We start from the raw sequence: 27,989 nt of genomic DNA on the forward strand, positions 1-27,989 counted from the left end.
TCCGCAGGAGGGCACCGAGCCTGAGCCAGCCGCTCCCCGCTTCCCCCACCCCTGCGCTAGCTGGGGCGGCACTGTGTTCCCTCCAACAGCGCGCTGCTGCCCTCCAGGATCTGCAGGCAGGCGAGGACCCTGCAAGGGACCTCTGTCCCGGCGGGGGGGGGAGGGGGGTGACTGCAGGAGGGGTTCCCGGAGGAAGGTTCCAGAAACCTCCCCACACACTCCCCGCTGGGGCCGCTGCACAACTACGCTATGCCCCTCCCCTCAAGTCCCCTTCTCTCTGGGCCAGCTCGCCTCAGGCCCTGTGGCCGGGGTGCGGGCCATCCTCCGGGGACCAAGCCGCATCCGCGCCCAGTCCCTAGCGCCCCGGCGCCCGGCCCTCTCACACCCTGCAGCACCTGGGGTGTCCCCTGAGGGAGCGTCCATCTCCTGTCCTTGCACCGTGGAGGAGGCTGTGGGTGGCACCGGGGGCCGCAAGACGTGGCTGCGCCTCAGAACCTTCCATCTGTATGTTCTCGATCTAGCAGCTCACAGCTGGGGGTGGGGCGCCAGCCTCCCCCGCCCAGAGCGCCCTGCAGACACGGGTTCCCTGCTCTCCCGAGCCTGCAGGTGGGGCCCCGCCGCCCGGGGTCGGTCAGCCGGACGGACAGGAGGCCCAGGTGCTCGGGGGCGCCCCGGGTGGGAGCCGGGCGCAGCAGAGTCTGTCGTGGGGCTGCACCGACCAGCGGGCACGCCAGCCTGAGCCATGTCTCGGACGCAGAGGATTCCGGAAGGCCTGGCGGGAAGGCCGCTTGCCCATTGATCGGGTTCTCTCCAACCCCAGCTCTCTCACCTCAGGGACGGGGACAGAGGCGGGGGAGGTGAAAGGCATGGCCCAGGTCACCACCAGGAGGCAGACAAAGGCTGTGGACATGGCCGGAGGCACCAGCGCTGGAGACACGGAGGGGCGCGACAGCAGGTGACTCGGCACCGCAGGAGGGGCCCCGGGGGGAGGGGACACGGCCTGAGGACAAGGGGCAGAGGGCCTGGGGCTGGCGGGCCAGGCCTCTAACTTCAGGGCCGACTGGGAGGCAGACAGGGCTTCCCGGTCCAGAGACGATTCTGAAACTGAGTCGCACTGCGGTGGCGGCACCCTGCAGGGGTGCGACGGGACGGGGTCATTAGCACACCGGGGGGCAGGGTCTCCCAGCCTGGCCTCGGAGCCCACCTGGCCACCAGGTGGGGGTGGGGGGAGAGCAGAGAAAGCCAAAACCACTTCCAAGCCGCGCCCCAGAGCCGGGCGGCGCGGCTCAGTCTCCAGAGCTGAACATCTCAGCCTCCTTCTCCTTCCAGAAGGCGAAGCTGCGGTCGATGTAGCCGCAGATGTCCTCGCTGCTGAGGCCACCCCGCGGGCCGCCGGGCCCCAGCCTCTGCGCGGGCGGCTCGGGGCCGCCGCCGGGGGCGGGGGCGGGGGCGGCGGGCGGCAGGGGCCCGAGGGGCGTCAGGCCCGACGTGCGGCCCGGCTCCGCGTCCCCGGCGGGGCCCGGGCCGGAGCCAAAGAAACGCGCTTTGATGTCCTCGAAGCCGTCGGTCCAGGCGCGGCGGCCGGCGGCCACCTCGTCGGTCACCGCCTTGTGGAAGGCGCGCGCCGCGTCCCAGCCGTGGGCGCCCAGGTGCTCGAAGACCTCGAAGCACAGCAGGCGGCGCATCCTGCGCTCCGCGGCCGGCAGCTCGCACTCCAGCAGCCGGAAGTAGCCCAGCATGAAGAGGTCGGGCGTGAGGCGGCCGTAGGGCACGGGCGCCCCGTCCACGTGGGGCAGGAACTGCTCGGGGGACAGCGGCCCGCGCGGCCGCCGGCTCAGCCGCCGCAGCTGCCGGGCCGGCACGTGCGCCATGACGGCCTTCCAGTGGCCCAGCAGGTGCGCGATGATGGTCCGCTGCTGCCACAGCCGGCCCAGCCGGGGGCCGTCGCCGGGCGGCGGGGGCGGCGGCCCGGGGAGCGGCCCCGCGCGGCGGGCCTCGCGGCCCCTGCGGGCGGCCGTCTCGAGGGCGGGCGCGTAGGCCGACCTCTTCCAGTGGCTCAGGAAGAGCATGACGATGCGCTCCTTGCGGAGGCTGGCCAGGTGGGCGCCGGGCGCGGCCCCCGCCTCCCCCGCGTCCCCCGGCCCGGCCGCCCCTCCCGCGGGGCCGCAGCCTCCGGGGCAGCGCCCGAGCCCCGGCCCCGGCTCGCAGACGCCGGGGCGCGCGCCGCGGGCGGACTCGAAGTTGCCGCGCAGCGATCGCACCGACACGCCGCACTCGCGGATCTCGCGCTGCGCCTCGCTCCGGGGGGCGCTGGCGGGGGCCTCCCCGTGGCTCTCGGGCGGGGGCCGCTCCTCGCCCTGCACCAGCCCGTTCATGCCCTTCAGCAGCAGGGACAGGCTGCGCACCAGCCGGGCCACGTGGCTGCACCACAAGGGCAGGGGCTGCTCGCCGCGCTCCGCCCCCGACGCCCCCGAGGCGCCCTCGGGCTGGGCCGCCGGCGCGGGGGCCTCCTCGCCGTCGGGGCCGGGCGCCCGCGGCAGGAAGCGGCTGTTGACGGTGATGCTGACCAGGGGCGCGGGCAGCAGGGCCTGCAGCGCGGCCGCCAGGCGGCCCAGCTCGCTCTCGTACTCCTGGCAGCGGCGGCGCAGCTGCAGCTCGGCGATCTGCCTCTCCAGGTGCGCCAGGTCGTCCTCCGTCAGCAGCTCCCCGAAGGGGCCCAGGATGGCCTGGTGCGTGTGCGAGTACCGCCAGGCCGCCTCCGCCGCGCCCCCGCCGGCGTCCTGGAAACCGGAGGCCGGGTCAGCGCGGGGAGCGGCGGGGACGGGCGCCGCCCTAGACACCAGCGCCCCCCCCAACCCCCCCGGACAGAGAGTAAACCAGGAGGCTGGCCAGGCCCAGCCCCGAGTCAGGCTCAGGGCGGCCACTCTGCCCTGTGGGCGCCCCGTCTTTGCCCTCAGAAAGGGGCGCCTCTGCTCTGCCACGCCCACATCCTAATCTCGACTCCTTGGCATTTAATCCAAAGGGTCTGTCTCAGACCCTGCCGCCCGCCCTCTAAGCTCCAGAGCCTTCTGTGGCTGGGTGGCGGCTCTGGCTGTCTGCTCTGGGCTCTCCGGCTGGCTGCCCTGCCCCCAGTGCTCACAGCCGGTCGGACAGACAGACACTCAGGGACCCCCGAGCTGGCCCCCTCTGGGCTCTGTGCCATCCTCATCACAGCTCAGGACCCCCAAGGGAGGAGCACCGTGTCACAGGGGAGGGGCCTGAACCGCCACCTCGTTGCCCAGGGGCCTGGGGTTGTCCGGTCCCGGGCAGTGCTCTGTGCCCGAGTCCTGACCGCCCGGCCCAGCAGGCCCCGGGCACGGAGCAGGGCCTGCACGGGTCATTCAGACAAAACCGAATCCCCTCCCGGTAAGACGCGGGAACTACCCGCACAGAACCGGCAGGGGAGCCCGCTGCCATCCAAGCCAGATCACGGCTTCTCTGCTCAGATTGCCAGAGGCTCCCCAGAGGCCTGACAGTGAGCCGTCCTAGAATATCGGCCGCCGGTCCCTCTCTGACCTCACCTCTGACCTCACACCTCCTTCACTGCACTCAGAAGGTCCAGCCTTGCCCTGGTCCTCCCTTGGGCAGCCTCTTCAGGCCTCAGGACCTTTGCACCTGTTCTCTCTGCTTAGAATCACTTATCCCAAATTCTCACGGGGCCCCTCTCTCATTTCTTTCTGGCCCCTGCTCAGGGTCACCTCCCCAGACAGGCTGCCCTTGAGCACCCGGATATGGAATAGTCGCTCCCCTTCCCAAGGCTCTACCTCTTTCCATGACACCCTCCCTGCTCCCCCCCCACACCCCGTCAGGCGCCCAGTCACCCTGTCTTCCCCGCTGGAACATAAGGGCGGGAGGGCAGGGCTGCCCCCTCACTGCCTAGAACGGGACCCGCACGAGGCAGAGGTGGGGTACAAGGCTGGACAAAGGAACACGTGGAACACCCCTAACCAGGTGGGGGTCCCCAGCTCCCTGGTCTGGTTCCGCTTCATCGCTGGCAGAGGAGGGAGCGGGGGCCACAGCGGGACACGCAGTGGGGCGCCCAGGTCGAGGCGTGGGCTCAGACCCCACACCTCCCACGACCACTGCGGGGACAAAGCCTCCACCCTCTACCGCTTGGCCCCGCCCCGCCCCTCTCCCCCCCTCGCCCGGGCCCTACCTGGGCCTGGGGTGCCGGGTCTGCGCCCAGGCGTGCTTGCAGCTTCCGCACCATCACCTGCCGCTTCCACTCGGGGACTGGCCTGCCGTGCTCGTCCTGCGTGGGCACCAGCCCGTCGAGGTCGCCCGAGGGCGGCCTGTGCAGCTGCAGCGCCGCCGGGCAGTCCGGGGCGTCCCCCGCCGCCATCTGCCCTCCCTGTGCAGATTCGGCCAGGTCACTCAGGCCCTGAGGGGACCCCGCCCGGACCGGTGGGGAGGGCCATACGGCAGGGGGTGGGGGGGAGGGGGGGGTGAGCAGGGCCCAGGGAGGAGGGGGTGGGGATAGGCCGGGGAGGGGTGCGGAGACCCAGGCGGGTAAGCACTGACTTCTGAGGGCAGCGACCCCCCCCCCCCCGTGTCTGCTGCAGTATCCAGGTATGTGGGTGGGGCGATCTCTGGCTGAGAGAGGCAACCTCGAGATTCTCCCCTCCTTCTATACATGGCAGAGAAGAGGTTGCCATGCGGATGGGCAAACTCATTTGGAGAACAGTTACATAGAGAAAGTGTGGTGGCCAATTCTGAACTGCAGTACTTGTCAGAGCCTTTATCATTATTTTTTAAAATTTTTTATAATTTATTTTTGAGACAGAGACAGACAGAGCATGAGCAGGGGAGGGTCAGAGACGGAGGGAGACACAGAATGTGAAGCAAGCTCCAGGCTCTGAGCTGTCAGCACAGAGCCCGACGCGGGGCTCGAGCCCACACACTGCGAGATCATGACCTGAGCCGAAGCCGGACACTCAACCGACAGAGCCACTCAGGCGCCCCTTGTCAGAACCTTTAATGTGCTATGTGCACTGTAACTTTCCAAGATAGGCAGCACGGGGCAGCAGTGTTCCTGGGACCCATTCAAGGAAGGGCTGGGTTGGATTTATAACGGCCTCATGCCCGGAAGGAAAAGGAGGGAGAGGAGCTGGCCTCCTCCAGAGGGTCCTGGGCTGGGCGGGAGCCGCTGAGGGTGGGGGCCCCACCCACTCGTGGACAACGGCATCTCGGCCCCAGAAGTGACCTGGCTGGGCCGCACAGAAGACTGAGGAGAGGCCAGGAGAGCTTTGAGGGTTGGCTGGGGGCCTTGGGAGAGGGAGGCGGCGGCGGAGGCATACCTCGGGGACAGTGGTGGCGCTGGTGGTGATGCTTGGGGGCGCTGAGTAGGTCATCTGCTCCCTCGGGAGAGGCCGGTCATGCTGGCCAGGCCAGGCTGGGCTGGGAGACACTATTGTGGGGGGAAGGGAAGAAGAGTCAAGGGGCTTCCCGAGCAGGCGGGGAGGGGGTGGGGGGCAGGGCACCCTGCAGCTGGGGCAGAGCTGGTATTTCCAAGCCTGGGCAGTCGGAGAAGCTGCGTTTTCTCCCCGGCCCTGTCCCTGGAGGAGCGGGGGGCGGGCAGGGGGCCGGGTGGTCTGAGGACCTAATGCAGCCCCGTCAGACCTCTCCTCTCGCCGCCCCTCCCAAAGCACGCCAACACGCTGGCCAGGGCCACAGCCTGCGTGAGAAACAGGCCCTGCATCTCACAGACACACACACACACACACACACACACACTCCTGTGCGACTACAGAACACAACCCGCTTCATGAAGCGGTCCTTACCCGCATGCATACGGGGCCTGCTGGGATTTCTCGTGCTGTTCGTTGCATGTTTTGATAGCAGGGCCCTAACCCCCCGCCAGCCGGTGGCCTGCCCCCGCTAGTTGTGAATATTCCACCTGCTGGGAGCTCCGACCAACAGCAGCAGATCCAGAAGGGGCCTGGGCCCCAGGGACCTGACCTCTGAGATTTACCTCTCTCTGGACAAGCCGAAGCCCAGAGAGGGAATGAGGCCGCCCAAGATCACACAGGCAGCGCATCCAGGCCCTGGGGGCCCAGAGCTCTCGGACGGACCCCGGGGGGGCTGCGCAGGGGCCAGGTCATTGTGCTTTTAAGAGCCCACTACGGAAAATGCGCATCCTCCCTTTAAAGAAGCGGAGCTGGGGGCTGGGTGGCGGCAGGGAGGACCCGGCCCCCGTCCTGAATGCCCCGTGGGCCCAGCTCCCTGGAGTCGATGTTCCCAACCCACCCCTCAAAGGGCCTCAGAGGCGAGGCCGGGGGCGCCCACTCCCCGCACGTGTGGCCCAGGCCAGCCTCTCCTGGAGACGTGTACTCACAGCTGGGGCTCCTGAGGCCCGAGCCCCTCATCGCATCCTCCGGGGAGTGCCTCGCAGCCGACAGCGGAGGCGGGGGAAACGGTGGTGGCGGTGGCGTCATCAGGAGCGGCACCTGGGGGTGGACGGACCTGGTCAGCAGGGGGCTCCGGGGAGCCTTCACTTGGGCCGGGTGGAGGGGGCGTCAGTCAGGCTGGCTGTGGCCCAGGCTCCCTCAGGGTGCAGGATGGGGGGGTGGGGAGAGATGTGCATCTTGGAACAGGGCTTGGAGAGGGTTCAGGGTACAGGGGTAAGGCTCTGTCCTCCCGTGTCTGTCCACCCCCCAGGCCCGGTGACCAGGACTCCTCACACGCCCCACGTACTTGTCTCAGTGCCGTCACTCACCGTGCCCGCCCATGCGGCCACCACCACCACCACCGCCACCGTGTGAACCCCCCATCTAGAGGCCTGGCTCAGCCTTTCCCCGGAAGCAGCTTAGCCCCGCAGCTGCAGGTGCTGGGCTAGGGTCGCGTGTCCAGCCTGCGCTTACCTCCCTCCGGCCTTATGAGACATGCATGCACATACCTGCACCTGTGCACGTGTGCACACAATCACACGCATGTGTACACACACATGCACACACTCATACATGCATGTCTATACACACGCACACACCTGCACCCGTGCACACTCATACATACACATGCAAGTGTGTACACGTGCACGCATAATGTATACACACACATGTACGTGACACACATGCATGCATGCACACATATGCATACATGTGCACATGCACACACACGCTCGTGCACACGCACCCCCGCTCCCTGAGCGTCCTGGATTTCTGTGCTGAGACAAAGGCCCTGGAAGGGCACCCCTCTCAGAGGACAGCAGAGTCCCGGCCAACGGGCACGGAGGGAAACCACGAGGCACTTGGGACACTTCTCAGACCCACAAGCAGGGGCTGTGTGGCTGCAGCCACGCCTCAGAGCAGTGGGGCCATGTCCTGGCCACTTAGAAACAGAGATCACCAGGGAGCTTGATGGTTGGGGAACCCCAGGCCTGGCACCGCAGGGGCACCCCAAACTCACCCCTGTATGCTGCCTCGTGTCCGGGGCGAGACACAGACCTGCCTCTGGCCACCTCCCCACCCCTGGCACCGACGGGTGGGAGGCCAGAAAGAGCCTCTGCCCGGGAGCTGTCTCCCCAGAGACTTCTGGGCCCGCCTACTAGCCAGCAGGAGGCACGGGGTGTGCAGGCTGCTCTAACAGTGCAGGGGTGCCAGCAGGGGGCCAGTGCTCACCTCCTTGCCCCTGCGTGTCCCTCCTTAGGCAGCAGAGGAATCTGCCAGGAGGATACCAGAGTCAAACTTGCCACATTTTGGCTGAAGTTGAAGTCCGGCCGCCACCGCCTCTTGGACACCAGACTCCGGGGCTCCGGGCGGCGTCGCTGATGCCCTTCTCACACCTGAGTGCCCCGGCTGGCATCTCTGGCCGTTCGGGCCAGGGCTGCACCTCCCTCCCCGAGCACCCCACCGTGGCCGTCAGACTAGAGCTCCTCACCCCTCCTTCCAGCGGACAGCAGAGGCCGGACACACCCCCAGGCTGGGGGTGCAGAGCCCCGAGCAGGACAGAGGACATGGCTCAAAACAGCCCCATGTGTGGGCCGTGTGGCCTGTGGCCGGGACCCGTGTCAGAAGGGTGTGACCCACGCCGCAGCTCCGTTCAATGCTCTGCTGTCTCTGTCTTAAAATTCTTAATCATTTTAGTGGCACCTGGGGGCTCAGTCGGTTAGGCATCTGACTTCAGCTCAGGTCATGGTCTCAAGGTTTGTGGGTTTGAGCCCCGTGCCAGGTTCTGTGCTGACGGCTCAGAATCCTGCTTCGGATTCTGTGTCTCCGTCTCTCTCTGCCCTTTCCCTGCTCATTCTTTGTCTCTCTCTCTCTCTCTCAAAAGTAAATAAACGTTAAAGTTCTTTAAATAAAAAAAATTAAATTCTTAATCATTTTTTAATAAGAAGCCCCAAATTCATCGTGTACTGGCCCTGTAGGTGATACAGCCGGTCCTGCTGGGGCAAAGCCCTGGGTCACTCTGAGTGTCCCCTTGCTCAGTCCACGTCCTGACCCCACCTCCCCGCAAGGAGGCACTGACGTTCGGTGGCCACCTCAGCTCGGCCATGTCCCCAGAGCCCCTGACCTGCTGCCAAGTGTCCCCAGGCACGCCATCGCTCTCCCGTGCGGGCCCCGAAGCCACGGCAGGAACATGGCCTGAGACCCCATCTGCCCGGCCACCACGCACCTCACACCTCAGTCCTTCCAGGAGCCGTGCGGAGAGCCCAGGAGCCCCGCGCCCGGTGGGCTGGGGAGTGTCCGCCGGCCCCCGGCCCGGGGGGGACCCACAGGCAGGGGCTGGGCTGAGGGCGGGGCTGCAGTTGCCCTGGCTGTTGCAGCTGCCGCCCCCGGGGGGTGCAGGAGGTGTCGCATTAATATTTGAAGGCGGAGGTATCAGGTGGCCAGGCGGGCTCGGGGTGGCTGTGGGATCCCTTACCAGGCACCGCAACCCTCCATGGCGCGGGGGAGCAGACCCTCCGGGGAGGTGGGCGAGCCTCCGATCCTCGGGCCACATGGGAGGGAGAGGCTGCCCAGAGGAACTCTCCGGTACGGCAGCTCCATCCCCGGCACAGCCCCGGGGAACAGCTGGGGACCAGGCTCGGAGAGGGCAAGGGGTTCCTGGAGGCCCCAGAGCAGGGATGTGGGAGAGCTGGGATCAGAATCTTATTTGAGACCCTAGTCCTGCTCCAGGAGACCCTCGAATCATTGCTCCTCTGGTCCAGGGACACCGGCAGCCGGTGGCTGGGCCTGGGCCTCCGGGGCTGCGGGGGGGCCCTGGCGCCGGCTGGGCCTCTCACCCTCCTTCCAAGGATGCGAAGGCCTGGCTGCATTTGTGGGGACAGACCCAGAGCAATCCTGCTGCTACCCCAGGCCCAGCGGTCCCCAGCTGTGACACACCCCTCCTGTGTGCACAGTAGCCACCTGGGCCCAGGTCACATCATGCTGGGACTTGGTAGGGGGAGAAGGGGACCCAATAAAACGTGATGCTTGCTCTCTGCAGGGGGTCTGAGACCCAGGTCTTCTAGCAGCATCCACGACGCAGACACTTGCTGGCTTACTAGCCGCAGGCAGGGTCGGGTCAGACCCCAGACCCTGTGGCACAGCTAGAGAACCGGGCACTGTGGGCCTGACAGAGGGCGGCTGAGCCCCGGGGGCGCCCCTGCCCGGCCAGGACACCCCCTGCTTCCTGCCTCTGCCTGGGAGCCCTCAGCCCCTCTGCTCTCAGAGGTGAGGGGCACGAATCTCCCTCCCTTCGCGGAGTGCAGGCTCAGCTCGGGCCGCAGCGGTCCCACCGGCGGGGGACGACAGGGGAGGCAGGAAGATGGTTTGAGGCCCAGGGGAATGGACTTTGGCCCCAGAGTGGCACCTGAGGCCGGGGGGACCTCAGGGCTGAATCCTGCTCTACCCCTCCCCGAGGGGAAGCGCCGGGGAGTCCCTCCCTGAGCCTCGGTTTCCCTGCCTCTAAGTCAGGAAGGTGAGGAATTGCGGAGGGGGCCTGGCAGGGGACAGCACCGGTGGGGCTGGGACCTCATCCCCATAGTCACCCCGGAGAGGAGTTCGAACCACGCAGGGTCCGCTATGCAGTTTCCCAGGCGGTGGGAGAACCGGCGTCCTGACTAACCAAACCTGCCCGGAGCCGAAGGAGCACAGGGGCTGGGTCCCGAGCTCTGCGTCCTGCGGGCTGGACACCACGGCCCTCAGACCGGGCGATCGCCCTGAGGGTGGCAGTCAGCTGGGCCTGGGCCGGCCCCCTTCCCGTGGCCTGCTGCGCTTTCCCTGTTTTCGGGGAGATTTGAGCAGTGCTGTGCCCGCCATGCATTATACATAGAGGACAGCCGTGGGCAGCAGGGTTGCACCCGGGCTGAGAAAATCATGACCCACAGATGCGCGCCGGACACCGGTCACCACGGCTGAGATTCAGTTACTGGCTGCAAAGCCAGGCCCCACCCTGCCCTGGAGAGGAGGCCACCCAGGGGAGTCCCTTGCCCTCTCTGGGCCTCCGTTTCCCCAGCTAAAATGAGAGGGTCCTAGAGTCCTTCCGGACCTAGGGGAGGGACTTAGCCCCCACCGTGCATCCCCTCCACCTTCACAAGGCTCTTCAACCCTGTTTTACAGGTGGTAACATTGAGGCTCGGAGATGCTCAGAACTCTCCAGCACTACTCAGCCAGAAAGAGCCCCCCCAAACCCGAGGGAGAGGCCACAGGGCTGGAGGCGAGCAGGACAGTCCAGGTGCTCTGGGAGGTGCTGGGAGGCTCTCCCCGCCCTTCTGGAGGGCCGTGCTTGCCATCTGGGGCCACTCTTCTTCAATGTTGCCACCTGGCCGGGACCTCACTCAAACCCGGGCCTGCAGCCGGGAGCCCAGCCCGGGAGCCCCTGGAGCCCCTGACCCCCCCAAGGTCAGAGAGGCCCAGCCCCTCACTGTGCAGAGGGGTGCCTCAGGGCCAGGCTGAGGCGGGGCCCGGCCTCCCTGAGCTGTAGGCAGGGCCTGGCCTTGTTCCTGGGGCTACTCACGGCTTCCCCCGGGCAAGTGCAGCCTGCCCTGTTGTGCAGAAGATGATGGCTTTCGCCACCTCTCCTGAGCCCAGCACGGGAACAGGCCAGTGCGGCGACCTCTGGATATTGCATTTCCATCAATATTGCATTAAGCACACAGCCCCCCCTCCCCGGCCCGGGGACGCACAGCTGACACTCTGCCCTCCCGTGGAGCCAAGCCTGCAAGTGTGCAGCAGGCGGCCTGGGAGGGGGGACGTGCCAGCCACAGGCGATGGACTGGCACCCCCTGCTGCCCTGGGTGCTGAGAGATGCAGAAGGGAGGCTCCAGTCCTAAGCCTGAGTCCCACAAGCTCCCTGAGTGCCCTGCAGACACAGCAATGAACCTCAAAGGCCAGCAGGGCACTGCTCGTCCACAGGCCGGGCTGGGGAGGCCACAGGGTCCGCCCGGATTGGTTTGGGGGCCCTGAGAGACCAGAATTCTGTCTAGAATCCTATGGTGATACAAGGGAGACGGTGAGGACAGCAAGAACTCCCAGCAGCCTGGGATGCTCTGCGGCCCAGGGAGGTCAGGGGACACCAGAACCCCCCCACCCTGCCCCCTACCAACCCCAGGGAGGTCAGGGGACACCAGAAACCTCCCTACCCCGCCCCCAGCCAGGCCCAGGGAGGTCAGGGGACAGCAGAACCCCCCCCCCCCCCCCCCCAGCCAGGCCCAGGGAGGTCAGGGGACACCAGAACCCCCCCACCCTGCCCCCAACCAAACCCAGGGAGGTCAGGGGACACCAGAAACCACCCAACCAACCCCCAACCAACCCCAGGGAGGTCAGGGGACACCAGAAACCTCCCCACCCCACCCCCAGCCAGGCCCGGGGAGGTCAGGGGACACCAGAAACCCCCACCCCCAACAAAGCTGGGCAAAGAGGCCGGGGGGTGGGGGTCTGGCAAGGGTGCAGGCACCTGGGGATGGAAGGCTGGGGTCAGGGTTGCTGCCAGGACAGGCTGGGGACGGCCAGAGACCCCTCCCTGAGGCCAGGGGGCACCTGCTCCCTGGTAGCAATGTAGCGCCCGCCCCACCTCCTGATCTCCACTTCCGGGGGGGCCCGTGACCACACAGGGGCTGGGAGGGACCCAGGGACATTCCTGGATGTGGGCTGGGAAGCCCCTCCTCTCACCAGGACCCCCAAGCTCCACCAACTCCTCAAGGCTGAGCCCAAAAGAAAACCTTCTACCAAGCAGTAACGGTGGACCATTCACTACGTACATTGTTCTGTAAATAAATTACTTCAGGCAGTAATTTCTCGTTTCTCAAACCACAACACCAGGGCACCCGTGCTGCCCCGAACCGCAGCGAGCCTGTGTGGGGGCTCCAGGGGCCGGTGACAAGAGGCTCTTGGCAGTGGCCGGGTGACGATCATCCCGCAGGCCCAGGGCCAGGGGGCCTGCCACCGTGCCTCGGTCTGTCCTGGGTGCCCCTGAGGGGAAAAGAGGCGCAGCAGCAGCCTGTTGACACCTGGCTGGGGGGGCAGGTCACCCCGTGGACCTCGGGCTCTCACCTGCAAACGGGGCCAGGTGATCCCAGGGACAACTTCTAAAAGGGTGGCCACTAAAGGAAACTGGCAAAAGCTGTGGCCTGTGGGGACCAGTTTGTCACAGCAACTGCCTTGGGCCTGGAAGAGGGGAGGGACGGGCGGGAGGGACCCAGGGGGCCAGACTCCATGCGGACCACACCGCTGACTCCAAGCCACCTGCCTGTCCGCCCCCCACCCACCGTCTGGGTTTGCCCACTCGCTCACACACCCATCTGATCCTGCTGCCTTCTGGACGGCCACGGGGCTGGCACCTCACTGAGGCCACCTCATCGGGATCTGCTCACCAAGGACCCAGGGACCTGCTCCTGCCCCCGGCGTACCCTCAGTCTGATGTCACCCCACACGAGTCCCGGCCAAGGTCCAGCCACAAGCCCAGCCCTGATCCCAACCATTGCCCTGGCCCTGTCCCAACCCATCACAGCCCCGGGGTGGCCCCAGTCATGGCCCTGTCACAGCCCGTCACAGCCCCAGTGCCAGCCTTTCTCACAGCCCCTGCCACGTCCCTACCATGGCCCGCCACAGCCCCGCCACAGGCCCCCCACGGCCCTCCCCACGGCCCCCCCACAGCCCCCCACAGCCCCTCCACAGCCCCCCACAGTACCATCCCAGACCTCGTCACAGCCCTTGCGGCTGTCCAGCCCCAGCCCCCGCTAGCTGACTTCCACCGCTGGCTCGGACCTGCCCAGGCCCCTTTTCCCGGGAATGGCATGGCGTGCACAATGAGCTTTGTCTCTAGCTTGGCCATCAGGGCAGCCGGGGCCCCATCACCCTGGCCCCCGAGGACGGATGGAGACCGTGGGGCTTACCGGCTGGGCCGTCTCCCGCAGGAAGCAGGCGCAGTCCTGGTGTCCGTGGTACTCTGCCAGGTCGGCCGCTGTGTAACCATCTTCATCCCGCAGGGAAGGGTCCACGTGGTGGGAGACCAGAGTCTGGCAGCACTGCAGGGAGGGGGCGCACGTGTGACTGCGGGGCCACCAGCCTGCGCCCACGACATTCACCATGTGCAACACAGGGCAGGTGCCATGCTGCCCTATCTCACAGGTGGGAAACTGAGGCTGCCGACAGCTGAGGGACTTGCCCAAGGCCCTGCGGCCTTTCACCGCAAGGACAGGGCTTGAGCCCCCGCCCCCCACCCACAACTGCCCCATCCAGGCAGCAGCACGCCCTGGTCCCGGGCAGAAGCCGAGGCATCTGCAGTCAGGCACTGGCCAAGGGCTCAGAGGTCCGTGCCCCCGGCGCTCAGTGCAGAACCCGCGTCTGTTTATACCACAGCACCCAGAGGTGTGTATCATTTTCAGGTGAAGAAACAGAAAAACGGAATGATGGCCAATTACTGCCGGATTTGTGAGCAGGGGTGGTAGGAATGACAGAGATTTGAGTCTGCAAATCTGTGAGGCGGCTGTGCCAGCAGCAAAACGGGTGGGCAGATAGATCGCATCAGGGAGAAACAAGTCCCCAAGGACAATGTAAAACATGGGCTAAATAGAAGTCACCTCCCTAAAGCATCAAGTGGTTAAGCAGGACGTGAGGAATGACCAGGCGAGTTCAGGAAACGTGGACTATCTGGAGGGATCGACTCACCACTCAGAACTGTTTGCCCTAAGAGCACCCTGATGCAGGACAGATGGTTATGACCTAAGTGGTTCTTCTGACAGCCTCGTGGGACAAGGGAGACCAGCCAAAGCTCAGGGGCTTCCAGAGGTGAGGGCTCTACCCTCATAGAAGAGGTAAACCAGAAGCCAGCCAGCCCTCTGCTTCCCGCCACTTGGTGGTCCAGGGAACATCAAGCCTGGAATGTGGACTGAGATCCTGGGCTCACAATTCCGGTGGGTGTTCGACAGGCAGAAGGAAATAAGATCTCCTCCAAGGCCTCAGGTGACTCCTACAAATTATTTTTCAAATATAAGCTCCAGCATACAGTCAGACAAAACCAGGAGCGCAAAGAAGTAAGACACCAGGACCAGAACCAGAAGATCCAACCGACAAGGAAATAGACACACAAAGACCTGGTAACAACTAACAGATAGACCACAACAGTGTTTCCTAACTTCAAGGGAATAAAAATCAAGCTTGAAAACATAGGCATGGAATTTTAAATGATAAAAAGTGAGGAGGTGGATTTGAGAAATGAGTATCAGTAGGTCGGAATATGGAAACCATAACTGCATTAAAAATCAAAGCTGTAGGATTAGTAAACAGAAAATTGGACAGAAGGAGCCATCCAGACACAGCACAGACAGACAAAAAGATGCAAACAAAAGCACCAGGTGACACAGGAGGGTCTAAAATATATGTGGGGCACCTGAGTGGCTCAGTCTGTTGAGCATCTGACTCTTGGTTTTGGCTCAAGTCATGATCTCACAGTTCACGCTGCCCTTCACACTGGTGGCATGGAGCTTGCTTGGGATTCTCTCTCCCTCTCTTTCTGCCCTTCTCCTGCTCCCTCTCTTTTCTCTCGTTATCAAAATAAATAAATAAACTTAAAAAATCTTCTTAAATGAAATAGGTATAATAGCAATCCTAGAAAGAGATAAGAAACAGTATGGGTGCACAAGTCCCTAAAGAGATAATGGCTGGGAATTTTAAGGGACTTCAGGAAGCACCAAAGCACAAATTCAAGACGCTCAAGCAATCCCAAGTGAGAGAAATAAAAAGCATTCCAAGTCAGGTCATATCTGTAGTGCCATTGCAGAAAACCAAAGACAAAGTGAAAACCTTAAAAGTGACAAGAAAAAGAATGATTATCTTCAAAACCATGGCCCCTCTCAGCTGACTTTTTTGTAGAAACCACAAGGCAATGAACGAATGACGTTTTCAAAGCAGCGAAAGAAATAAGCAGAAACAACCAAGCTACAATTCTATCAATTCTATACCCAGCAAAACTATTCTTCAGTACTGATGTTGGAATAAAGATGTTTCCAGGAAAACACACAAACAAAACAAAACCAAGCACTGGCCAGCAACAAACCTACACTAAGGGAACATCTGAGGCATCTTCTTCAGACTGAGGGATGGGGATCATAGATGGAAGGCTGCAGATGCCAGAAGAATGAAGATGACAAAGCGGTAAATTTGTGGATAAGCTTAAGTAAGCCTTTATTCTTGACTGAATGGAAAACAATCATGTCAGGGTTTTTAAAACTGCAGAAATAGAACACATTAAAAATGGTGACCCCATCACATTCTAGCTGCATCCACACCGTGCAAATTTTCTTGCTCCTTTCCTTATGGCCCCTAGGCTGTGCCTTGAAAAGCTCAAGTCTGTCCCCAGGGAGCTGGGGATGCCGGGACCATTGTGCTCACCTCGTGGAGAAAGCTTTGCCTGAGGGATGGGGAAGCAAGCCCTTCGCACGCACCTCACACACCAGACACCATTCTGGAGTGACACGCGGACCACTGATTCAGTCCCAGTGTCACCCTGTGAAGTTGATTACTGCCATTATACATTAATTGATTAATTGAAGTTGATTAGCCGCCATTATACAAGAGGACGCGAGCCATGGAGAAGGACAAGAAGCCTCCCCAAGGCCACAGTGCTGGGGAGCGGGGCAGCCTGGGTTCACAGCAATGGCGCTGAGACCCCACGGTCTTCCTCGGCACTGGATGGAGGAGCATCACAGGATGGTGCAGGGCCGGAAGAGACCTCGAGGAGAAGTTAGCCCAGGGTCCTCCATGTCGTCAGCCCCAATACCCCCTTTTGATTACGAATATTTTCTAATCCCCCATTCACTATTCTAACATGAGCTCCACAGATAATACAATTTGCCTGCACACATAATAATGATTATTATATTTGTTTAAATATAATATTTATTATATTTTATAAACATTTAATAACTATAACATTTTATTAATAATAACTGTTAATATATATTAAAATAATTACTATTACACTCTAATATAGAGAAGAAAAAAATAATTTATAATTTTTTTTTTTTTTTATTTCTAGACGAGAGAGAGAGACAGCGCGAGCAGGGGAGGGTCAGAGAGAGAGGGAGTCACAGACTGAAACAGGCTCCAGGCTCTGAGCTGGCAGTCAGCACAGAGCCCGACGCGGGGCTCGAACCCACGAACCGCGAGATCATGACCTAAGCGAAAGTCGGACGCTTAACCGACTAAGCCACCCAGGCGCCCCAATAATTTATAATTTTAAAGACATGCATTTTACTATGTGAATATTTGGGCACGACTGCACCAAACACAAAGTCTGATGTCGGTATCACAAAAAATTAAGACCATTGAAATGGACAAAACAGATTACTGTGTGTCCTGCTTAGGACGCTCTTGTGGTTATTTCTGCCTTTTGTTCACTGCCTTAGAGCCAACTACTCTGCAAGTTGTAAAAAAAAAATGTTCATATTATAAATGACTCTTGTCCAGAGAAAGGCAAAATGCAAAATGTGTCCAGTGGAATGCAGCTGACTATTTCCCTATCAATACTGACTGGTTTTACATCTATTTGTCTATTTGTAAACTCACTCCATCATTCCTTACTTGTGAAATATTTGTTTGTTTATTACTGGCTATATGAATTACTTGTTTTCTTATTAATTAACGAGTGAAATAAACGTCTCTGACAGTCTCATTTTATAGTTGAGTGAGCACCACGATTACAGGCGCTCTTAAAAGTCATCCTCTAATGTCCCATATGTGAATCAGTGCAGATTCTATAGTCACATTTCCGACTGCGGAGGCTCAAACATCAGGCCTGCCATTGCCATCGGCAATACCATTTTCCCAGAGAGCGAGGAGTTCTTAGTCAAGTGCTAAATAAAACAAAATACTATCTGCCCTCAACATGCACAGTGGGACCATTCTTGGGCAGGTCTATGTGTACTAAAACTATGGGAAATACTGGTGTATGTGTGTACACATATATTTGCATGTAGATTCCAAGCTTAGATAATTACACATACTTGAGTTGGGTTCAAAGCTCAAGTAATTATAAACAGGTTTTCCACCTACACGGGTGTCAGACCCATTGGAAAGTTGTGTGGGGCATGAGACTTGTCATGTTGTGCAGGCTTTCCTGGTGAATAGCAGGGTCCCTAGGGTCCCCTCCACCACAAGGGCACCTTGATCACCTTAAATTTCCAACACCCACCACAGAGGGTGCTGCCCTGTGGAGAACCAAATCCTCCTTGGTCACATGCTAAGCAGGTGCTCATCCCTATGTGTTGGATGAGGGAGTATCTGAATGAAGGAGAGCGAACGGGTGACCATCAGAGGCTCTGACCAGTTAACCTCTCACAGGTGCGGAAAGTCGACTGAGGCCATCGTGCTCGGGATGCCTTTAGGGGCCCCTACGATACCCGGGAAGCTCCCTGCTTGAATTGGCAGCAACTTTACGTTAGGTAGAGAACTACCAGGGAGTTAGAACCACTTTTCTAAACCTCGAGGGAACCTTATTTACATGGGTCTTCTGCGGTTTCCTTGTCAACCTCAACGCCAAAGCCCCAACCACACCCCCTCTACTGGCAACTTCCTGAAGGTGCCCCCCTCTCGAGACCCCACAAGCCTCCGGATGCACTGAGCCCCCGCTCTCTGTTCTAGCAGTCTGGCCCTGTCTAGCCCTCTCACTCGCCAGAAACCCTGCTCCTTCCCACGTTCAAATCACCGCAGTAAGAACCATCGTCTCTATGAATTCTTCCTAGATTAGCTCAGCTAATGTTATTCGCACAGATTGTTCTTAGAAATTGTACCTTAGAATCACCTGGGGTTCTTTAAAAAGTCCTGCTACTTGGGGGCTCCACCTAGAACCAATTAAATCAGGCTGTCTGCGCGAGTGGGGTCCAGGTGTTAGGGTATTCCCAGCCTGTCCTGGAGATTCTCAGGGCGCAGACACCTCCGAGAACCAGTGTGCTAGCACGATACACTGCGTCTAAAATCCCAAACTAAATGTTAGCAAATTAAATCTGGCTACATATAAGAGAGATGAGATACCACAATCAGGTGGAGTTTGCTCCAGGAATGCAAGGTTGGTTTAAGAGTCATCAGAGTAGAAAGCAAGGTCTTGAAGAGCTATTTGTACACCCACTTCCACTGCAGCATCATTCACAAAAGCCAAGAGGTAGAAGCAATCCGAGTGCCCACTGGATGATGAATGAATAGAGGCAATGCGGCCCTTCCACACAACAGAATATCACTCACCCTTAAAAGGGAAGGAAATTCTGTCCCGTGCTCCAACACGGATGAAACTTGAGGACGTTCTGCTGAGTCAAACAACCCAGTCACAAAAGGATAAATACTGTATGATTCCACTCATATGACACCCCTAGAATAGCCACACTCCTAGGGACAGAAAATCACAAGGCGGATGCCGGGGGCTGAGGGAGGGGAGTGGAGGGACGTTCGATGGGGACGGGGTTTCAGTTTTGAGAGAAGAGAACCCAGAGATCTGCTGTACAACAGTGTGCATATAGTTACATCACTCCACTGTATGCCTAGAGACCGTTAGGGGGTAAGTTCTATGTTTTATATTTTTTAGCTCAGTTAAAAGAGCAAGTATGATTCAAACCATTCAAAGAATAAAGAATGTGATATAGAAAAACCAAAAAAAAAAAAAAAAAAAAAGAAAAGCCAAACAATCATTGCTCCCCTTTTGAAGCTGCTAGGACACCAGCTCTTTATTCTGAGGTTTTGGTTTTAAAATCAGCAGGAATGGGGCACCTGAGTGGCTCAGTCAAGATAAGCATCCGACTCGATTTCAGCTCAGGTTGTGATCTCACAGTCGTGAGTTCGAGCCTGGAACTGCGCTCCTTGCTGGGAGTGGAGCCTGCTTATAATTCTTTCTCTTTCTCTCTCAAAACAGACAAACAAAACATGGGGGGCAGGGAGGGGGCGCGAGGGGGGACCTGTCCCAGCTGAAGAGCCTAAGGAGATGTAAAGACTAAATGTAGTATAAGGGGACACCCTGGGGGCTCAGTCAGTTAAGCATTTGGCTTCGGCTCAGGTCACGATCTCCTGGTGTGTGGGTTCGAGCCCCGTGTCGGGCTCTGTCCTCACAGCTCAGAGCCGGGAGCTGCTTTGGATCCCGTGGCTCCCTCTCTGGCCCTCCCCCGCTCCTGCTCTGTCACCTTCTCTCTCAAATATAAACATTAAAAAAATTTTTTTTAATGTAGTATGGGATCTTGGGGGTAATTCCGGAGTAGCAAAAGGACATTAGGTAAAAGCTAAGGAGATCTGAATGAAGTATGGACTTTGTTTAGTAAGATTGTATCAACGCTAGTTCATTAACTGTGACAAATACACCATGCAAAACTAAGTTGCTAATGATGGGGGGAAACGGATGTGAGTCTGTGGGGGAGTCTCTGTCTGTGTTAATGTCTCAATCCTTCTAGGAATCTAAAATCATTCTGAACTATTATAAAATAAGCATTTGTTTTAAAGTTTCGAGGGAGATGAAGCATTATCCTCTGTTTCCTGGACGAAGGGTGTTTCTGGAACTGTTTATGGATTAAGAGACTCAACAGACAAATCTGCAGGGTGTGGCTCTTGTTCAGCCCCCGATTACAATTCGGTCCGGGAGTGGATGTTGGAAGGTATCAGCAGGTGAAGGTGAGGTGACGGTAGCACCTTACTCTGGATTATTTTTAGGTGTGATAGTGGTGTGAGGCTGTGATAAACAAATCTCTAGGAGATGTTTGCTAAGGTCTTTCCTTTCTTTCTTTTCCTTCCTTCCTTCCTTCCTTCCTTCCTTCCTTCCTTCCTTCCTTCCTTCCTTCCTTCCTTCCTTCCTCCCTCCCTCCCTCCCTCCCTTCCTCCCTTCCTTATTTCTCAATAAAACACTGTGGCATCTCTGGTTTGCTCTTAACTAACACGGCGGGAGGGGGCGGGGCTGAGAAGGACCAGTACCCAGACGGGCAAGATGCTGATCCGGCCCTCCTTTGTGAGTTTAGAATTTCCATAAGGAAGAGACGGAAAGGAAATCTGTTCTCTCGGACCCTTGACTCGTCTGTTCAACTTCTTGGGCTCGTGTAGAGCGTTTCGTCCAAAGGAAGCCACCGCCACGGGCCTTTCTGGGCCGCACCGCACCAGCTGGGCTCAGGGCTCCTTGGTCCCCTCACCTCCTCAGACGCTGCTGTGGTCACGTAGCGGTCTGTGGTGTGTGCTACGTGAGGGGAGAGGGGGGAAGAGCCACCCTCTTCTCCCGGGCCTGCCTGCCTGCACGCGAGGACTCTCCTGGCCCCGCCCGAGGCGCCCCCTGCCCTCCCACCCGCTGTCACCTCCCTGGGGTGGAAACTGGGGCTGACGGAGCTGGGGGCCAGCCTGCAGGGCTGAGTGGTGGCCTGAAGGAGGAGAGACGGAGGGTGGCTGGGGTGGAGCGAGGGGAGGAGTGGAGAGTCAGAGGGAGAGAAAGACAATGTTCACGGTGGGGCCGTGGGCTGGGATGGGGTCTCCTTTGTGTTTTTTAAAAGGAACGAGGGTCTTCCCGTGACTCTCGCTTGCGGCAGTTTCTTTTCCATCGGGCCACCTGGGCCCCAGGAACACTTTGGCTTCCGGCTGGGAACAGCTGTCCAGAAGCGTAGACCCCAGAGGGGGTACTCAGCTGCACCTCAATAAAGCCTCCCTCGCCCTCGCACTAGCCCTGCCTGGCACCCTGCTCACGGCTGCGGCGGGCTGGGCCCTGGGGCCTGTGGGGGGTGGTCCCCCTTTGGAGACCCCTGTGTGGGGCAGGGCGGGGCGGGTGGAGGGGAAAGCTGTGTTCTGCTCTTAGATATTCTCTGGCTGTGACTTTACGTGAGGTCCGTGTGTGGGTGGTGCCTGTGCTGGGGCCACGGGCCGGTGGCTGGGTCTCTTCTCGACATAGGGCCTTAGATATTTATTTATTTAAAAACATTTTTTTAAATGTGTATTTATTTTTGAGAGACAGACAGAGCACGAGCAGGGGAGGGGCAGAGAGAGAGGGCGACACAGAATCCGAAGCAGCTCCAGGCTTCAAGCTGTCAGCAGAGCCCGACACGGACTCGAACTCATGAACCGTGAGATCATGACCTGAGCCGAAGTCGGACGCTTAACCAGCTGAGCCCCCCAGGTGCCCCTATTTATTTATTTTTAAAGTTTATTTATTTATTTTGAGAGAAAAACAGCACACAAGCAGGGGAGGGGCAGAGCGAGAGGGACAGAGAATCCCAAGCAGTGGGGTTCGAACTCACAAACCTTGAGATTGTGATCTGAGCCGAGATCAAGACCCGGATGCTTACCTGACTGAGGTACATGCAGGCGCCCCTGGGTCCTAAGTATTTAAACATCACCCCTTCCTACTCCAGGCCTCTAGGTGTCCGTTTGCTAGGGACCGGGCCTTGTGAGTCCCCAAGATTTTTACTGGATAATAGCACAAGGGCTAACCTCGCACCCTGCTCAGCCCGGCTCCCAGAGCTCACGGCCAAGGGCTGTCCCGGGCGGAGCATGAACCCCAGGACGCCACACACCAGTTTCCATGCATGGGAAGGGAGGGGAGCGTACGCACGGAGGGGACAGCGTGGATTTTGATCCCAGTTAGATCAGAGTGTGGATCCTGGGCAGTGACTGCCCTCCGGGCCTCACTTTACCTGTCTGTAAGATGGGAATCAGGACGCCTCCCCTGCAGGGCTGAGTAACTTAGGTAGGCAGCCCCTGGGCTCTACCGGGTGGCCTCCCACATGGCCTGTATTACCTCCAACTGCCCGTTCTCTGCTGCGTCGTGGAGGGGGGTCCCACCCCAGGAGTCTGTCATGACGGGGGCGCCCATCAGCAGGAGCCGGTCTAGAATGGGTGTGTGGCCGCCTCGTGCTGCGAAGTGGAGGGCCGTGGCCCCCTCGTTGTCCCGGGCCGTCAGGCCAATGTCGGTAAACGTGACCTGGGGAAGGTGAGGGAGGGGGACCAGCTGAGCAGGTGACCACTCCCAGGGAGGGGAGGGAGCCAGGAGGGAGCCCTCTGCCCCGAGGCCCCAGGGACAGCCCCGTGACCCGCGCTGCTGCCGGGGAAACGCGAGGGGCTCTTCTAGGCAGATTCTGCCCTCCTGACGGAAGGGGCTGGTGGGTGTGGCGTCGCCCCGTTCTCCCTCTTCCTGCCTTGCGTGTGGCCGACTCTGACCACACCAGGAGAAGATGCAGCCTGGTGGGCCGGGCGGCTGATCCCAGTCAGTGGCCTTTGCTGCTTCTGTGTGGGAGGGACAGCGAGGACGTCTAGTCCGGCTGCCGCCTGCAGCCACGGGCACCGCCGGCCGATCCAACGGTCAACCGCGTCCACCAGGAAGCAGACGGTGAGCCGGGAACAGAGTCCAGGGGAGGGGCTGCCCAGCCCTGGAGAGGGTGAGCCGGGGTGGAGGCTGCTGGGAGGGGGCGGCAGGGGGCCGCCTGGAAAGGCCTTTCTGGGCCTGAGAGCCCGGGGCCCCGCTGCTCCTTCCCTGCGATGAGCCCCGGTGCTCCCTGGGGCTGGGTGGACACTCATTCCTCCTGCCCCCCCCCGCCCCCCCCCCCCGCCGCCACTGCCTCCAGATGCTGCTTCTGCCCCAGCAAAGCCCCGTGGCTCAGCTCCCAGTGCTCAGCACCTGCTCGCGCACGGCCCCGAGGCCAGACAGCCAGGACTCAGGTCAGGAACCCAGGTGCGGGGCAGGCACGTAGCTGGGGTCAGACCCGCAGGAGACGGGGCCTGAGGACACGTCCCCCGGGGAGGTCAGGGCGGGGCTGCAGGGCTCTCGCCTGGGAGGCAGGAATAGCTGTGGGACGGGGGGCTGCCGCGGGGACACGGCCCAGGGCCCAGGGACACTCCCCTGCCAGGCGCCTCGGGGCCGAGCGCCAGCCTCAGAGGGAGAGTGGCAAAGGGAGGCGGGGGGGGGGGGGGGGCACGTGGAGGTGGCTGGGGGAGTGAGGCCAGCCTGCTGGAGGGCGAGCCTGGAGCGGAGGCCCCGTGGGAAGCGAGGGAGCTCCTGAGTCAGGGAGGGCTGTCCTCTCCACCAGTGGCCATCGTGACCTTCAGGGATGCGGTCACACTGGCTCAAAGTCCCTCGGTGGCTCCCAGGTCCCTCAGGAAAGAGTCCTGGTCCTCTCGGGGCCTGTGCCTTTCCCAGCTCGCTCCACCGCCAAGTCAGGCTCATCCCCAACTTGCACTACATGCCAGGCCCCCTCCTCGCTCTGGGTGCCACCCTTGCCCAGCCACCTCCCTTTTGGGCCCACCTCCTGCCCCTCCTCAGGGAGACCCCCCGCTCTGAGACCCCAGCGGGCCTCTGTGATGAACCCTTGAGGACCCCAGAGACCTCGCCTGGTCTGTTTTTCTGTGGCGAAGGCACATCCTGGAAAATGGCACCCCTGCCCCCAAGCTGGGCCTCGCTGGGGGTCTCAGGGCTTCCTTCCATGGGGCCAGAGGGGAAGAGCACAGCCGACACAAGTGGCCGGATGGGCAGGGTGGGGAACTGCTGTCACCCAGTGCTGGCTTCAGGGCCCCCAGGGCTCCTGGGGGGGGGGGGCGCTCCAGTCAGAGCTGGGGGCTCCGGGCTGCACTCCCTGAGTGCACACAGTGGGGCTCGAGCGATGGCCGGGGACATCTGATCCCCCGACAACCCTGTGCATCCCCAGTTTTCCTGTGGGCAGACAGGCCCAGAGAAGTGGGGCCCCTCCCCGGCCAGGCCCTGCTTGCTTGGGGGTGACTGTGGGGCCAAGGAAGGAGCAGGTGCCGGCCTTCCTGGACCTCCTCCATCGACGCCCCCGGTGCCCCCTTACCAGCCAGACGACAAGCGAGTAGTGGCCACGGGCGGCGGCAGCGTGCAGCGCGCTCATGCCGTCGAGGGCGCGCAGGTGCACGTCGGCACCACAGTCCTTCACCAGGAACTGCGCCAGGTGCAGGTGGCCCTCCTGGCAGGCCAGGTAGAGCGGGGAGGCCCCGCTGCGTGTCCGCCGGTTCACGCCGCTACGGGGGAAGGTGAGGTTCAGAGCATGTGGTTGGGGGTTGCAGGAAGCAGGGGGCTGCCCCGGCCGAAGCCCCAGATCAAGGGGAGGGGAGGCCGCACACTTGACCGGCCTGTTTGTGCCCAGCCCCACCTGTGGGGTTGTGCGGGTTGTGCACTGCCCAAGGGCACCGGTGGCGCCCCTCCCCCACCACTGGAATCCTGGAATCCAGCTGTGCGCACTGCGCTCCCCATGAAGCTGTTCATCTGTTCGCAGCGCTGGGCTTGCTGGTGGGGCCCCTCCTTAGGGGTGAACAGCCCAGTGGGGCCTGCAGCAGGCAGCTCATCGAACCTCGGGAGCCCAGGCCCTGCTCTGCAAAACGTGCCCAGGGCCTGGCATCTAAATTCCAGGCCCCGGCGCAGGCGCCCCCACGGCCTCTGCCTCTGCGCTGCTACAGGGCCCGCTGAGCCCCTGGTCCCTAGTGAAATGCTATGGGGAGGGGCAGTCCCTGACCCACAGCCCGCCAGTCCCCTGGTGCTGCAGCCTTCACCTCTGGCTCCCGTGAAGTGCCGGTAGGAACGGGAGCCTCGGGCGGGAGACACTGCACGCACACTAGTGTGTTTTAATGTGAAATCTCCAGGTTTTCAGTGGTAGAAACTACTTTAAATACGGTGAGTCTGAGACACTGTGAGGCCGGCCAGGCCCGCGGTGCCCAGAGTGTCTGTAGAAGCAAGTCCCTGAGACCTTCGCCAAGGCGCTGGGATCGGGAGACCAAGGAAGAGAACGCCGCTGGGCTGTGCCAGGGCTTCCAGGGCACACGCATGGGGCAGCGGAAAGGCCAGCCGCTCCCACAAGAGGCCCCTGCGGAGACGAGGCACGGCCAGAGGTAGGTGGCCCCGGGGGACAAAGGCCAGGTCAGGTGTGGGGCGGACGTGAACTCCCACAGTTGCTGGACAGCAGCCCTGGGAATGGGTGGTGGGCAGGCCATGGGCGTGGCACCCCTAGGTGGCCCATCACCGTGCCCCCAGCATCCTTTGTGTGGGGCAAGGACTGGAGAGCACTCACGAAGAGGAGGGGATGGTGCCGCCCCTGCCACACCCAGCTCACCCACCCGGCAACTCGCGCAAGGGGCACAGGGCCACCGAGACGGGACTGGCTGTCCCGGAGGGGTTCCTGGTGTGAGGATGGGACAGTGTGGCCGGACAACCTGCGGTGACCTGATGGCGGCCTTGGCACCCTCCTGCGAGCTCTGTCGGGCCTATGCTCCCTTACAGGTGACTTGAGGGTCCCCTACCTTCTCAGCTGGGGGAACCCAGGCCCCAGGGTGGCCCTGAGGCAGAGCGGGAGCTGTCTGGACACCACACGGCACTTCCTGGCCGTCCCCGCTGCCCCCCCACTGCAAGAACGTGCCCGAGTGTGCCCACTGTGCCCGGCCCGGCACCTGCAGGGTCAGGGTCCTTCCCTGTCGCCTGTCCCCAAGCCTCCTCCACCTCCGCCCCTGCTCGGGCTCCACACTTGGCCCTCCCCGCTGCTGCACATACTGTGCCTGCCACCCGCAGGTGACAGGCCCATCCCCCTCTACCCCCAGGGCACCACCTCCTCAGAGGCCGGACAGGCAGCGCCCTGGCCCCTCACCTGCTATGGGCGGCGGCCAGGAGCTTCAGGCAGGTCAGGTCCCCGCTGACGGCCGCGTGGTGCAGAGGCAGGGCCCCCTCCCGCGTCTCCAGCGTGGCTGCGTGGCCCTCCCGGAGCAGCCACTGCACCAGCACAGGGTGCGCGAAGCGGGCGGCCAGGTGCAGCGGGGACACCCCTGCGTCATCTTGGTCCTGCAGGGGCACAGAGGGGCCGTGAGTGGTGGCGGGCCGGACTTGCCCCACCCCCCGGGGCGGCACCCCCCAGCGACCGCCTGCCCTGCGAGCCCGTGCCATGCCCTCCCTGCCGGCTGGGCCAGCCCACCTACCGGAGGGGGGAGGCGGAGGAGGAAGCAGGGCGAGGTGGTGGGGAGGAGGCAGGGGGAGGCAGGGCGAGGACGGGTCCAAACCCGGGACCCCGCTGCACCCGGGCCTCTCTGTACTCGGCTCGCAGCCGCGAGAAGGGCTCCCGCAGGCCCAGCCATGTCCACGTCAGGCGCTGTGGCCTGCTGCCTGTCCCCTACCCGTGCCGGGCACCCACCTGCCACCCTGGGGCCTCGCGGCCGGAAGCATTCTCACAAGTGCCCACACACCGGTGAGCTGTGTCCCCCGAGGCCCAGTAGTGGAGATGCCCCCCTTCCACGGCCCCTCGGGTTGGGGGGAGATCTGATGGGGACGGCGGTACAGAGGCCGCGGCACACTCGGCTGTGACGGGTGAGTCTGCCCTGTTCCGGGACAGTGTGACCGAGGGAGGGCGCCCTCGTGCCCTATCGGAGCTTGCTCACTGGCCTCCCAGTCCCCCAGCTGCACAAAGGGACACCGGCTGGCGGGGACAGGGAGGAGGCATGGAGACCCTCCTTCTCACCACGAGGGCTCTTGGCCCACCCCCCACCCCCACACAGCAGGGCTTCTGCCGTCACCCACCAAGGTCCCCGGTTGTCCAAGCCGGTGCCCACAGCTCCTGAGGCCCTGCTCACCGCACTTCTTTACAGACTGCTTTCTAGACCCTGTGGGAACAGGCCCCATGGGCCAGGCCTGAGGACCCTGGCAAGCCCCCCACTGCCAAGGCCAGGCACCCAGCTGTGGAGGCCAGGTCCTCCTGCGTGGAGGCCAGGCGCCCTGGTATAGAGGCAGGTGCTCAGGTGTGGAGGCCCAGGCTCCCTCATGTGGAGGCCAGGCACTCAGCTGTGGAGGCCAGGCTCGCTCGTGTGGAGGCCAGGTGCCCCGGTGTGGAGGCCAAGCTCGCTCGTGTGGAGACCAGGTGCCCCGGTGTGGAGGTAGGCGTGGGGAGAGTGCGGCCGCTCTGCGCGAGCAGCCCCAGGGAACATGAGGTGGCTTAGGAGGTGGCCTTGGCTTACAAGGGCTTTGTGCCGGTTTGGGGTGAGGTGGGCGTGGGGCAGGGACTGTGGGGCTTGCACGGCGAGTCCCTGAAACACAACCCACGCAGGGCTGCGGTGCCCGGGGGAGCCCAAAGCCCTGCGCCTCCAGGCCCACAGCTCCTGCCTCCCCCAATCCACGTGGACGCTGGCCCCAGCCCGGCCGCCGTCCCGCTCACCTGCAGGCCACAGCCTCCGTCGCGCACCAGCCAGCGCAGCTCGGCCAGGCTGCCCGTGGCCGCGGCGTCGTGCACCGGCGTGGCCCCGTTGTGGGCCCGCTGGCTGCCGGGCAGCTTGGCCTCCTGCACCAGGAACTTGACGCAGGCCAGGTGGCCGGCCCGGGTGGCGTGGTGCACCAGGCCGGCCCCCAGGGCGTCCACGATGCCCGGGCCCAGGGCGCCGGCCTCCAACAGCAGCTTCAGGGTGGCCAGGTCCCCGTCCTTGGCGGCTGCAAGCGCCCGCTGCTCCTCCATCCTCCGGCCCGGCCACCCGGCGGCTCTCGGCGGCTCATGCACGGGCCCTGGCTTCCTGTTTCAGGCGTGGACGCGGCTCCCGGCTCCGGTTACCGATAAG

The 27,989-nt window shown here is 61.9% G+C and overlaps 1 protein-coding gene across 3 annotated transcripts; it reads right to left on the bottom strand.

The window, feature by feature from the left end:
* Positions 1–27,983, bottom strand: ESPNL (espin like). 3 transcript variants are annotated; one of them, XM_039228512.1, is made up of 9 exons: positions 27,596–27,983; positions 26,045–26,235; positions 24,245–24,431; positions 22,201–22,383; positions 13,352–13,483; positions 6,377–6,485; positions 5,337–5,446; positions 4,196–4,390; positions 1–2,780 (listed from the first exon to the last, which is right to left on the bottom strand). In XM_039228512.1, the coding sequence occupies exons 1-9, from the start codon at positions 27,887–27,889 to the stop codon at positions 1,287–1,289; spliced, it is 2,895 nt and encodes a 964-aa protein (XP_039084443.1). In that variant the 5' UTR covers positions 27,890–27,983; the 3' UTR covers positions 1–1,286. The 3 variants fall into 3 exon arrangements, with proteins under 3 accessions (XP_039084443.1, XP_039084442.1, XP_039084444.1); XM_039228511.1 differs by having other exon boundaries at positions 6,374–6,485; XM_039228513.1 differs by lacking the exons at positions 22,201–22,383; positions 24,245–24,431; positions 26,045–26,235; positions 27,596–27,983 and adding an exon at positions 7,656–7,696 and having other exon boundaries at positions 6,374–6,485; positions 13,352–13,487.
* Between the last annotated feature and the right edge of the window lie 6 nt (positions 27,984–27,989).

The sequence above is a fragment of the Hyaena hyaena genome, unplaced genomic scaffold (assembly GCF_003009895.1).
Source record: "Hyaena hyaena isolate Hyena2069 unplaced genomic scaffold, ASM300989v1 scaffold_31, whole genome shotgun sequence".
Classification (NCBI taxonomy): Eukaryota; Metazoa; Chordata; class Mammalia; order Carnivora; family Hyaenidae; genus Hyaena; species Hyaena hyaena.